We start from the raw sequence: 13730 nt of genomic DNA, 5'->3' as shown, positions 1-13730 counted from the left end.
CTTTTATATCATCCCTAAACTCTTTTATAAAAGCAAAATTCACTCCATCAGACCCTAGACTTTTTGAACTCTCACAATTCCACAAATGCTATAGGAAATTCTTCTAAAATTCTCAAACGAGCTCTTCCACCTCTACCTTAGTAACTCTCTTAAAATTTAAATTTATATAATAATAATAATTATTAATATCCATAACTACAAACAATACATTTTATGATAAAACTTTCACCACAGTTATTGAAAATCGGAGGCCTTTGAATTTCTATTCTCATCTACTACAATTTTATGTTTTATTTAGATCCAAAAAGATGTTGAACCTTGTTTTGTAGGTAATATATTTTCAACGAAGGCATCGTCTTTTGACGATGACAACTATGATGACAGTTGTGAAGACAATTGTAGAAGTATCTATAAAGGTCAATCACAAAGATAACTAATGTTAAGTCAAGCATAGCGCTTAAACGGTTAAGGATACAAACTCAAGGTATATCGTTTTGATGAATTTGAGATGGCAAGCAAAGCGTTCTATCTAAAGCCTCAAGAGATCTAGTAGTGTCAACACAGAAGATAATATCTAAAAAATGACTTATAGAAGGAGTTAATCTCCTAAGTTAGTAAGTGAGTGAGTGACCTTTTGTAAAAGCAAAGGCTTTTTTCGTAAAAGTATATAGTTATAAGCACACAGACTAAAACCTTTTTTCAAATACCTTAACCAAGAGAAAACATTTTCAAAAGTATCTTTAAATTATGACAGGTGACTTAGGAGCATTAGAAATAGCTAAAGGGAAATATTTGATCAATCTAATCGATTAGTCCATTATGCTAAGCAACTAGATCAATTCAAACTTAAGCCCCAATATATTTAGATAGTGCCTCAATGATGTGCAACAACTATCAATATCTCCTTTCCTTTTTGAATGACCAATAACGGCTATTTTTTATGATCTAATCGATTAGGCCAAAGTACTAATCGATTAGACAACGACCACAATAATTAAATGAGAATTCCGTTTTGGGCATTCCTCATGTCTATAAATAGAAGTCTCATTTTTCATTTCAAATCATGTAGAAACATATTTTAACACTTCCCTCTCTCACACTCTCTCACTAAAATTTTATTTAACTTTCTCTCACTAGATGTTAAAGCCAAATCCTTTTGTGAGAAAAGTTCTTGATGAGTGAGGATATCAATGTAATTCTTGGTAGGTAGAATTGTAAAATTCACCAAGAAAATGTTGTTTATAGACCTTGGTTGAATACAATCCATTTAAGGATAAAATATGTGGTTCGAAGCTAAACTCGATAAAAGCTTTGGTTGGGGATTGTGTGATCAATTCCTATATAGGTTGAAGATTATCTAGTTTGATAATCTCACTGCTAGAAAATTCGCTTTTAATGACCGAATTAGAGACCGAAAGAGCCTTCGCATATTTTAATAACTTCTTACCACTACATCACTTTATATATATATATATATATATATATATATATATATATATATATATATATATATATAAAAATTTCCAAAAATTATTAAATAAAACTTATAAAATTTACTTTTTATGCAAATATAAATATAAAATTGCACTATTTTTTTATAAATATATATTTATTTGTTAAACCAATAAAAAGGTGTAACTTTTACTAAAAATTAAAAATTATTAGAGAATTAAAATCTTTAAAAAAATAGAAAGAAAATAGTAACATACTAAAGATGATTAAAAATAGAAAATGAAAATAAAAAATATCATGATCGAAATTTCGGTCTCTATTTTTTTTATATAAATTAAATTGTACATAAAAATATTTTCGTTACCGAATAGGCGGTCACATAATTTTGGTCTCTAAATCGGTGGATACTTTATTTTAGTGATTGATTTAGTGACCACATAAAATGGCTCGTGAATATCAAATTTTGGCGGCTAATTCGGTCACTATACTGATTATTGACCCAAATTTTTTAATCAATAAAAGTGAATTTTCTAGTAATGTCTTCCCTTGGTTCTTCGTTAGCCGGTAAAACCAAGATTGGTTGAAGATTATGCATTTGTGTTGCATTCTTGATGATTTTGTTTCAGTAATAAGATGTGTGGATTAGAATACTTGATTATATGTGATGTTGTAACTAATCTGCATTCAATTGTTTCTACCCCTTATTATTTTCCCTCCTTAAAATATTCATCCAAACACACTTTAAGAGATTAATTATTAATTTCCCTCCTTAAAATATTCATCCAAACACACTTTAAGAGATTAATTATTTATGCAATGTTATATAAATTTTTTTCATGGTGAATCTATCGCAACCATTCATAATTATTATTTTAAAAATAGTTAAAATAAAAGTCATGATTTAACTTACCCAATATCTTTACTTGCCAATTAAATCCGTATATTAATCAAACATATCTTTAAAAACGGAATTTTAAAGTTCCTTCAAACGTATGGAAAATTGGTCTTTGATCTTGCGTATACTTTTTGAAAAGTGAAGATGAAAAATTAGTGCATTAAATAAGTCTTGGTATTATTCAAAATGAAAAGTTTAAAAGCAAGAATTATTGATGCATTCATCGTGATATGTAAAGCCAACTTCCAAATCAAAACCCTTTCAGTTTGCACAAATCAAACATAAACAAAACCCTCCAAAAGTTATGAGTCAAAACCAGAGACTTCACATGACTCGGTCTAGTACTTCTCTTTCAACAAATAATCATGCAAATGCAATTCAAAATACAATGAAGAGAAAATCGCTTGCAGCAGATAGCGACAATGAAAAGAAGAAAACAAAGAAAGCAACAACTAGTTATCAACGTAAATCCTCCAAAAGTTTCAACTGTGGTATATGCTTTGATTCTGTAACAGTCTCTAAAATCTTCACAAACACTTCATGCAACCATCCATTTTGTACTAACTGCATATCCAAGTACGTGAATGTTCAAATAAACAAAAATGCTGCAAAAGTGACTTGTCCAAATCCGGAATGTTCTGTGGAACTGAAACCACAACATTTGCAATCCAGTTTACCTAATCAAGTCATTGTTGAATGGGAATCTGCAATTTGCGAGTCTTCGATTTCTTTGAAGCAAAAGATTTACTGTCCTTACAAGAATTGTTCTGTTATGTTGGTGAATGACGGGGTAGAAGTAGTTACAAGTTGTGAATGTCCTTCTTGTCATAGGCTATTCTGTGCACAATGTAAGGTTCCATGGCACGCAAACATGAGTTGTGGGAGATTTCAGAATTCGACTAAGGTTCGAGATGAAAAAGAATTGAATGAGAAATTTATGGACTTGGCTAAAAGAAAGAAGTGGCAGACATGTCCCAAATGTTCTATGCATGTTCAGAGAAATGGTGGATGTGAACATATATCATGCAGGTTGTATATCTTATTACCTTCTCTTGTTCATCCTTAATCATTTTCACTAATTTTAATTAAATCTGTATTGATTCATCATTATTACATTATATTAATGAAAATTTGATTATAATGTCTCTATATTTTTCCAGGTGTGGATGTAGCTTCTGCTACAAGTGTGGGAAGGATTGGAAGCATGGACATGTATGCAATAGATCTTAATATTCATGGTAACTATATGAAACTCTTTGCACGAAGAATTAAACTTGAATTGTTTAAACTGAATGGAATTTATTTATATTATAATGCTTATAACAGATGGAATTTGGAATGGAAGTATAGCGTGGCGAATATGCAGGAAGTTCTAGCTGTAAGAATGATCATAAAGATGGAAAACTTGGTAACATGGCCTTCTAGTTGTTCTAGCTAAAAAGACAGCACCAGTGTTGGAAACATTGTTTCTCTGTCCTTTTTTTTTATCTTTCTTAGTGGTGATTTCTAATTTTAATATGGTAATGGTGATATGTTTTAATGTTAGATTTAGTCGACTTAACATTTTGATGGAGATGAAAAAACAAATCATTTTCTTTATTTATACAAGTCACTTGTAATTTTTAGGGTTAAATGCAATTCACCCCCCTGCCATTAGGGCGTGTTTCAGATTTGCCCCCCTGAATCTTTTTTTTTAAGAAGACACCCTTATAAAAGTGTAAAGCCTGTTTCACCACACCCTTTTACTACCAATGCTGACTGGGCATTGACTGCTTGGATGATGTGGCAAAGGAATAATGTTGACTGTGTTATCTTCTTAAAAATAAATAGATTTCTAGGGTTTTCTTTCTCCCCCAAACTGAAAATTGCTCGTACCAGTTTCAATTCCATCCCCGATGAGTCTCCGGCCACCATAATCAAGAAAGGGAGCGACATATCCTTCTCAAACTCTCTTTGTCTCGAGCTCTCTATCATCGACGATGTTATCTGCTTGACCCGTCTTTCAATTACAAATCTCCTTTACGTAATAAAATTCGGTCTCTCATCTCTGATTCGGCCGGAGTCGTTCCGACGGTGCTTCAAAACGAGCACCGCATATTCATGCCTAATTGAAACTCAGGTATATCTTGATCTCCGCTCTCGTTCTCAATTCACCATCCTGCGAATCTTCTCTTTCTTCGGTTTGCTTGTTTCTGAATCTGAAATGTTGTTGTTGTTGTTCGCAGTGAGGAAGAGCGTTGTGTGGCGTTGGTATTGTTCACGGTGAAGAATAGTGAGGAGGATTGTTGAGCGTTGCAGAGAAGATGCGTTGATGCGTGTTGAAGTTATGATGTTGATAACGATCTGAAGTGATGGTGGTGGAGAGGAGGTTCTGAAGGCCAAGAGAGGGAGAAGAAGATTGAAGATTTGTGAAGAAGATGAAGAGTGGAAGGTGGATGAATGGGAGTGAAAAGGGAGAAGGTTGACGAAAAATGGTGGAGGAAGAAATTGTGGAGGAGCTGAATGATGATGATGAGTCACTGATGCAGGCTCTTTTGATGCAGGTTTGGTTTTGTGGACCGGTTCGGTTTGATGTCGGTTTTACGGGGCTGATTTGATATCAAATTTAGAAACATGGGCCAAGTACACTTTGAGAATTAGATTGAAGATTTGAGGTGCTTGAAGACTCTGGATTGAAGATTCAAAGAGAATTGGATAGAATGGGAGCTTCAAGGGAGAGATTGAATATGGTGGATTCTTATCAGAAGCGAAAATTTGGAGAGTGAAAGATAAGTTTGTTATGGATCCGGTTACAGGTCAGTTTCCTGTTGTAACCGATTTTTTGTGTTATGAAAATTCCTCCTGATTTTCTGTTATAACTCTTTTTCCTTCTTATTATGCTGTTATTTTTCTCTGCCAAATTCCAGTTTGTGGTTTCTGTTACACGTCATCCAAGCAGTCAACGCCCAGTCATCATTGGTAGTAAAAGGGTGTGGTGAAACAGGCTTTACACTTTTATAAGGGTGCCTTCTTAAAAAAAAAAGATTCAGGGGGGCAAATCTGAAACACGCCCTAATGGCAGGGGGGTGAATTGCATTTAACCCTAATTTTTATTTCGAATGAGGAATGAACAAGCATTTGGTTAACCTGTGAAAGTTATAAACGGATTATAAACGGATTTCAGAAAGTTATTTTTGGATTTCTAACTTAATGTACTCTGTGAAAAACTCTCAATAGTAAATTATAAAATCAGTTCCAAAATTTGTTCCTGACCCTACCATCTTGTTACTTTTCTCCCCAAATGCAAAGCAATTGCACAAAACAAAAACAAATCCTCACTGAATCCGTCTTCTACAAAACACTAGGCATGTACCAAATCACGCTTGTCCTGCAAAGCATGTCTTCTTCTCCAAGGTTCTTTAAACTTAATTTTAAAGTAATCTTTAATTTCATCTTGTATATCCTCCACTTGAGAAATCATACCTCTAGACAACTTTAGAAGCACAATACCATTTCTCCTGAACCTTTGCTTTATTAAGGAATGAAAAAACCTAGAATTTGCATCTCTATCTTGAATCTATCTAAACCTAGAATCACTCGACTCACGCCACCTCCATTCATGACTTTCAACATAAAGGGTGAAGTCTCTGACCATAAAATGGAACTCCGTAAAAAGAGCCAACTCATAGTCAAATAGGAAAAGTCTCCTCCACTTGAGGTCCTAGATCTAACTTTCCCTCTCCTATCTACCGACCTCCCCAACACATTTATTAGTCTGGTTAGAGATCGAAAGAAAACCCAGGGAATCTAAAATGAAGCGGAGCGTCCCCAATCCATATATCGTCCCAAAAGGAGGTAAGAGACCATAACCAACTTTCAAGGAGAGACCATTCATGAACCAACCAGTAGAATCAACAGCTATAACTCTTAGAAGTGAAACCAGGTGAGGCCGATCGAAGATAGTCGGCTTTCCCGCCCAAGATAGAAGTCGTAGGGGCTATTCCATGTATGGGGGTGAGAATATCACGCCAGATACCCGAAGCCCCCGAAAGTAAACGTCTATAAAAAAATTTATTTAATCTATTAACAATATATAAAAGTTAAAGTACCTGGAAATTCCATGTATACCCTAATTGAGTTTAACTTAAACTAATCTAATAATTAAGGGCAAATTAGTCTATTTGTTAAATACTGCAATATGGTTGATTGTAATCTTAATTTTGCTGACATGGCATCACTACAAAAATCTGCACGATTAGTTTATCCCACTCTTCAATTTCCTTTTTTATTTTTTTAATTCCATAATTAACTAATTAAATCAATTGCTCATTTATTGGTTTGAATATACGGCTATTTAATTGATACATCAACAGTCTTTTTTGAAAACATACACTCATCAATCTTCTCCTTAAACGTGAAAAATCCAGAACCATGATAAATCACAACTTCCAATATATCGTTTAAGTCCAACCACACAGCTCCCCCATGTTGCTATTCAAAAACCACTTCTCCTCATTCTTTGAATCTAACGCTATAAATTTTCTCTCTGTCTTCAATCAACCCAACCCTCCACCTTCACATCTTCCTCAACAACCCTCTGTAGTCTCCTTCCCTTTCTTCTTCGCATTACAACTATCTGTTACGACGTTCAAATTCGATGCCGAGTCAATTCGCCACTCCTCTAAATTCGTTGTTTGTTGAAGGTAATGCCACCGAGAGTTTCGGTTTTTCGCAGTTAGGGTTTTTGATTTTGTAAATCCAATTTTTTAATTGTTTCAAAATCCATTGATTTGTTTATTATGAATTAATATTGTTTTTGTTTCGATCGATTTTAGATAACTGGAGTCTGAAGGGAATCGGCAAAAAGTTTGTTTTTTTTCTGTTATTTTGCTCTTTCCGGGTTTGGTTTAGGATTTTTAGGTTATTTATTTATTTAATTTCTGTTGAAAGGAAAAAGAAGCATCGCTTAAAATGATTCAAGATTTGACTAAACACCCAACCTTCAATCAATCAAGTAAGTTTATTATTTGATTTTTCATGGATTGATTTTTCAATATATTAATCTGAGAAAATTAAATAGGAATGCAGAAGATTCAGCTTGCACAATTTGCATAAAATAGAAGCAGACGAAGTCGGAATAAGCATCTGCACTATTCGACGGAAGACATCATACCAGGTACTATTACGATTTCATTCTTCCTTTCGTATAAAATTGAAAATGTTGTGAGATCTAATATCTACCTTACACCATCTATTTTTCACAATCAAACTCTAACATAATTTTTTTCTTCTTTTCATGGTTTCTTTTAAATTTTGTTAGGGTCTGTAGGTACGATTGATGTGAGGAGTTTCGGTGGTACTCTGAATTTCGAATAGGTTGGCTAGGCTGAGGAATAGTGAAAAGCACTGTTTGATGATGCTGTGAGTAATTTGTGTTGTTAATCGAAGCTAATTAATGATTATTGTAATTTATTAAAGTTTATTTTATTTAACAATTTGTGCTAATTTATTTGTTTGTTTTGTTGCAAGGATCAATTAGTTGCTATTGCTCAGGCAGCAGAGAAGAATAAGAATCAATTAGCTGTTTATTTTATTTTGTTAGTTTTTGAAAATTTTGAAGGTATTTTTTTAAAAAGGTGTATATGTTAATATGTTTTGTTGGAGTTTTGTTGGAATTTGAACGATGTTGTAGATATTATTACTTGAGGTTATCAATGAAAAGCTGGGAAACATGTTGAATATGAAGTTATTGTCAAGGATAATGAATTGGTTGCAACTGAATACATTGATGATACATACAAGTTTTTCAAACTTAGTGTTTCAAACTTAGTGAAGTGATGCACTGTTCTATCTCTTTTTGTTCTGTGTTTTTTCTCTTACACAAATTGTGTGTTGATTTCAGTTCAAATTGTTTTGAGCTTCAACACTGATTATCATCTCTAACTGCAGAGAAGAATTAAACATAAATTTACGTGAAGCGGATTCATAATAAAATAATTGTGTGGTAGATTTTCTCGATTTTGTCCTGATGACGACATAGAAGTTGGGAAACTCATACGAAGCAACAATACTTTCTCTGCAGTTCATCACTTCAAGTAAGTTAATCCATTTTAATAATATTACTGCAAATTATTTTTATAATTTAGTTTTAAATTTTGTCTTGGTAGCAAATAAAAATCTTGCATGACATGGTTTTTGTAGTGAAAGATCTTTTAGAGCAAGCAACATTAAATTGTCTACTGGAATTATTAGCAGCTTCATTATTAGCAACTTCATTGGTTTTTGCAGTGAAAGATCTTTTAGAGCATGCAACATTAAGGTTTTTGCAGTGAAAGATCTTTTAGAGCAAGCAACATTAAATTGTCTACAGGAATTATTAGCAGCTTCATTCTGTGAATCAGACGTGACAATTAGAGTTTCATATGCAGATTTGATAACATCGTCTAAGAAGACTTTGGATTCTATATTGGAACTGCAAGATGTGTGTGCTGTGTTAAAACTTGAATGGCAAAAATTGTTATATCGATGGTAATGTTTTAAAGTATATTGAAATGTATTGAAAATAAAAATGAATTAAACAAATTAATTTGGAATGTTTACAATTTTTTAGTTGGAATATTTTCATTTATTTGCAATAAATTTAGTTTTTCTTTTATAGTAATAATATACTATATATTTACGGTAATATATCAAGATAAAAAATAGTAGATTATCTTAAATGCCAATAAAAAACTTCAAAAATTAACTTAAGTTTTTATCAAGACATAACTGTTATTTTAAAGTTTTTTTATCCATGATAATAGTTATAGAATAAACAAATCATACATATTTACATTTAAAAAAAACAATAATTTACTAAAATTAAGAAAAAAAATGAGTAATGTGAAGAATATATTGATTTTCTATTTTCTACGTAATATAAAATATTTATATGTTTTAGAATTATAATAAGAATATTGTTTACGGGTTAGACTATTTCTTTTTTGTTTTTATAAATTATACGGGTCTATAATTTAAAAGTTATAAAATAAATTTATTGAATTTAATTCAATTTTATTGAACCATATAAATCAGATGAGTCGAAGATATTTCTTAATTTGATTGTTAAATTTGTTTGTATAATTAAATGAGAGAAAATTTTAATTCCGGTTTGATATGGTATATCAAATTGTTATAATTGAAAAGATTCAATTTGATTTTTGAAAAAACTTGACTTTTCTGTGAAACACTTTATGTGTGAATGCTTCTGCAAAATTGTTCTTCAATAAACACTAAACACAATTTTTTTTTTATGATATTTTTATTGATATAGAAATAATAATTTTAAAAAATGATAATTAAAAATGCTTTTTATGGATTTATTTAATAATTATTATGGACGGGAAAAATCATATCATACATAATATTAGGCCATAAAATTGTTCTTATAAATTTTGTATTATAAAATTGAATTTTATATATATATATATATATATATATATATATATATATATATATATATATATATATATATATAGGGCATATCATATGAGAATGACATATTTATATGAGAATATGAGAATAAATCCGAACCATTGGATTTTAAAATAAATGGTGGAGATTATGAGTGAATCTTTTTTTTCTCTCTCCTACTTCATTTATTTCAAGATACAGGAGAGAGAAAAAAATATTCACTCATAATCTCCACTATTTATTTTAAAATTCAATGGTTCAGATTCATTCTCACATTCTCATATAAATATGTCATTCTCATATGATATGCCCTCATATATATATATATATATATATATATATATATATATATATATATATATATATATATATATATATATATATATATATATATATATATATATATATATATATATATATATATATATATAAGAATAACATTGTAATGTGAGAACATGATAATGAATTTGAACCATTGAATTTTAAAATAAATGGTGAAGATTATGTTATTCTCATATGATGTTTTTTTATTCAAAAGTTAAATATTTAGTTTTTCATTATAAAAATATAAGAATAAAAATTATTTTCTAATTATTTATATCCTTATTTGAGATAAAATATATTTTGAAATTATTTAGACTTTTATAAAAAGGTTAATAAAACAAAACAAAACAAAATCAATTGAGATTTTGTAATTTTTGTAAACTTATGAAATATCTAAAACTTCTCAGAATTTTTTCAAATTAACTTTATAATTGTAATCATGTTAAAAATATGTTAATGGGTAGTCATGATAATTTAATTGAGCCATTCTAAATTACACTACAATCAATGTGAAAAATTGAGCCACTATTTAATTGAGCCATTCTAAATTACACTACAAATAAATTGTCAAATTAAATAAATTAAATAAAGAAGAAATAATAAATTATTATTAATAAGAAAAACTTAGTAATCAATAAAAACCATTTTACTCTCTCTTTTCTTTCGTTTTCTCTTTCGATATTCTTAGATCAACTTTGTGATTTTTCTACTAATATCTACAATAATAAATGTTAAATTATTATTTAATATTATAATTTATTTTTTTGACATTCTTATATCTAATTTTTTATTTTTTTTCATACTGATATCTACAATAATAAATATTATATTATTATTTAATAATGTAATTTTTTATTATCTATAATAAATTTAGGATTTAATATACTCCACCCCCTGCCAATATAGCGAGTTTCGGTTTGGCCCCCCTGAATGTTTTTTTTTACGAAACGCCCCTTATAAAATCCAAAACTTGGATTTACCAAACCCTTTTACCACATTTGCTGATTGGGCTTTGACTTTGGATGATGTGGCAAAAGGGTTGTATAAATAATTAATTGAATTTAAAGGCATTAAAGATAACACATTAATTTAACATAACATCCATTCTCCTCCATCACTGTTTCTTCCTTCCACTTCTTCCCATACCAGAACAACACCCTCTCAACTACCAAACACTCTCTCAACCTCTCACCATCCTTCATCTTCAATCCATTTCCATCTTTCTCTCTATTTCTTCACTTCCTACCTCATCAGCAACAACAACAACAACAACAATCACCAAAAACCAACCAACACCTTCAATCCATCTCCAATTCTTAATATTTCCAACATGTATTTGGCTATTATATTCTTTTTCAAATTAGACTTTTAGCATGTCTCGTGCGTATAAAAAAACTTGTGTGCTCCACCTCTAACGTTTTAGTTGGATATTATAGTCTTTGTTTCTCACCTTAAAGCATTTTTTTTATAACCAATGGTGCTCAAACCAACAATGAAGACATTACAAAGGCCAGAAAAATAAGATGGCCAAAAAATTCACCAACAGAGCTGAACAGCATCAAAAAATTCACCTTAAAGCACTTACGATGCTGACTTTTTCTTCATTAATAATTTACATTAATAATTTTCATAAGATATCTAAAATAAATACATTGCTTTTTATTTACATTAATAATTTAATAATATTAAAATATATAATTTAATAATATTAAATACACTCTTTTTTGGTTATAATATCATATCATACATAAAATCAAAGGGAGTTTGTCCTTGATGTAATTTTTTTGGAACTGGATTGAGTTGCAATCCAAATAGAAACAGTACACAGTTGGTGTTTGAATCCATAGCTTGAATTAAATATAGTATTCAAAATTATCTTTATAAACTGTACAAGAACTCAATCCTTTTTATCCAGTGTCATTTGAGCATTAGTGGAATTATAGTGCCTGTACAAGAAATTTATGTCGAGTGCGGTCTGTGCATGTATTTGAATGAGTAGACACACCTGCTCTTTTAGAAATACAAATTCATATATGATAAATGAACACCTGCTCTTTTGATGAATGCACACACCAACGGATTGCATGAAAAACAGCATATGCAACAACAACAACAAAAGTCTGGAAAATTCAATATCAGCAGGCTCCTGGATAATTACCTAGCTGAAGTTGCAACAGATCCAAATCTTTCAATTACAAAGTTCCATGTCTTAGCTGAACTACTACCAGAACATACTCATAGTTTTTGTATCACACTGAATAATGAACATAGTCAGGTTGTTTGGCAAAATCATTAACCTTGGATGATATGAAAAATATATTCCAATTGTAGTGTCACGTTGTAGTAAAGTGGTTAAAATCTTTAAAAATCAAACAAAAGATCACTTCTATAATAGCACACTCAAAAACTCTATCGACCTCCATCCGCCATGAACCACAACGAAACGGAGCTTGTATCCTCCTCGGTCTCTCGTCTCCGAATTGAGCAAAATCATAATAGCATAGCACAAGATGCGAGATTGAATGTGTTAGGGGTGTTACCTGGGAGTGCAAGCTGAAGATGATTATTGAAGAAAGCCAGAGACAAGGTAATATTAAGCATCCATATCTTTGAGCTTCGTTTTTGGCTCGATTTCTTCTTCTCTTTCTTGAATCAATTTCTTTCTCTTCTTTTCTTCATTTCTGTTTGATACTCTCTGATTCTGCTCCTCTATAATTGAAGGTGAAGAAGATGAAGATTGATTATTGGTGAGGATGTGATAATGATGCAGGGGCGTGAATGGAAGAGGGAGAAGTTCTGAGATGGAGTATCGAAGGATGGATGGTGATCTATGAAATTATTTAGGGTCAAAATATCTCCTTGCCTCCATGTGTTTGGATGATGGCGTAAAAGTAAAGATGAGGGCAGCAATGAAAGAGAAGGAACCAACACAAAGTGGACTGAAGATGTTTAACAAGAAGAGAGATGCGAAGAAAGAAGATCATGCAGTGGTTGCTGATGCTTCCACATGGATGCATGATGAAGGAATTTGGAAGGTAACAGGGGCGCTGTTGTTGTGGGTGTGGTAAATCTATTTTACAATTATTATTCTACAAATTATTATTATTTTGCCACGTCATCAATTAAGTCATGTCCAGTCAGCAAAGAGGGTAAAAGGGTGTGGTAAATCCAAGTTTTTTGATTTATAAGGGGCTTTTAGTAAAAAAAACATTCAGGGGGGCCAAACCGAAACTCGCTATATTGGCCGGGGGTGAAATATATTAAACCCATAAATTTATATTAAAGCAAAACTGAATGTATAATTAAAATTATTATTCTCCAATATTAATCATACTTTCTCAATAGATAAATGTATTCACAAATTAAAATAATAAGTGATTAAAATTTGAAAAATGTTTCTCAATTCAAACAATAACCAAAATGCAAAAGAAAAGTCAAATTGATTTTATAATTTAGAATTAAAAAATCATTTTATAATAAATTAAAAATAAATAATTGAAATATTCAAATACTATATTCTTAAAACACATATTAAGGTAAAAAATAAAAAATGAATAAATAAAAAAATGGTATGACCTTAGAGTGATTCTAAATTAATTTATTATCTTATTTATATGTTTTTAAATTA

At 30.6% G+C, this 13730-nt stretch overlaps 1 protein-coding gene and 1 long non-coding RNA gene across 2 annotated transcripts; both read left to right on the top strand.

Annotated features, from left to right (window-relative positions):
- The first annotated feature begins 2675 nt into the window (after positions 1 to 2675).
- On the top strand, positions 2676 to 3577 carry LOC131658645 (E3 ubiquitin-protein ligase RSL1-like). Its single transcript, XM_058927916.1, has 2 exons — positions 2676 to 3376; positions 3508 to 3577. Exons 1-2 carry the CDS (start codon positions 2676 to 2678, stop codon positions 3575 to 3577), a joined length of 771 nt encoding a protein of 256 aa, XP_058783899.1.
- A 3597-nt stretch (positions 3578 to 7174) lies between these two features.
- LOC131662217 (uncharacterized) lies at positions 7175 to 8447 on the top strand. The gene is made up of 3 exons (XR_009301433.1): positions 7175 to 7340; positions 7407 to 7502; positions 7647 to 8447. It is a non-coding gene; the product is annotated as an uncharacterized LOC131662217 (long non-coding RNA).
- The last annotated feature ends 5283 nt before the right edge of the window (positions 8448 to 13730 follow it).

Source organism: Vicia villosa, linkage group LG3, assembly GCF_029867415.1.
Source record: "Vicia villosa cultivar HV-30 ecotype Madison, WI linkage group LG3, Vvil1.0, whole genome shotgun sequence".
Classification (NCBI taxonomy): Eukaryota; Viridiplantae; Streptophyta; class Magnoliopsida; order Fabales; family Fabaceae; genus Vicia; species Vicia villosa.
The sequence above is the reverse complement of the archived record's forward strand: the minus strand, read 5'-3'. Positions and strand labels throughout refer to the sequence as shown.

Excerpts from the sequence above, each read along its gene's own strand:
- LOC131658645 (XM_058927916.1), top strand. The coding sequence starts at position 2,676 with ATGACTCGGTCTAGTACTTCTCTTTCAACAAATAATCATGCAAATGCA. Across the intron at positions 3,377-3,507 it reads TGTGAACATATATCATGCAG|GTGTGGATGTAGCTTCTGCT; the intron begins GTTGTATATCTT and ends ATATTTTTCCAG.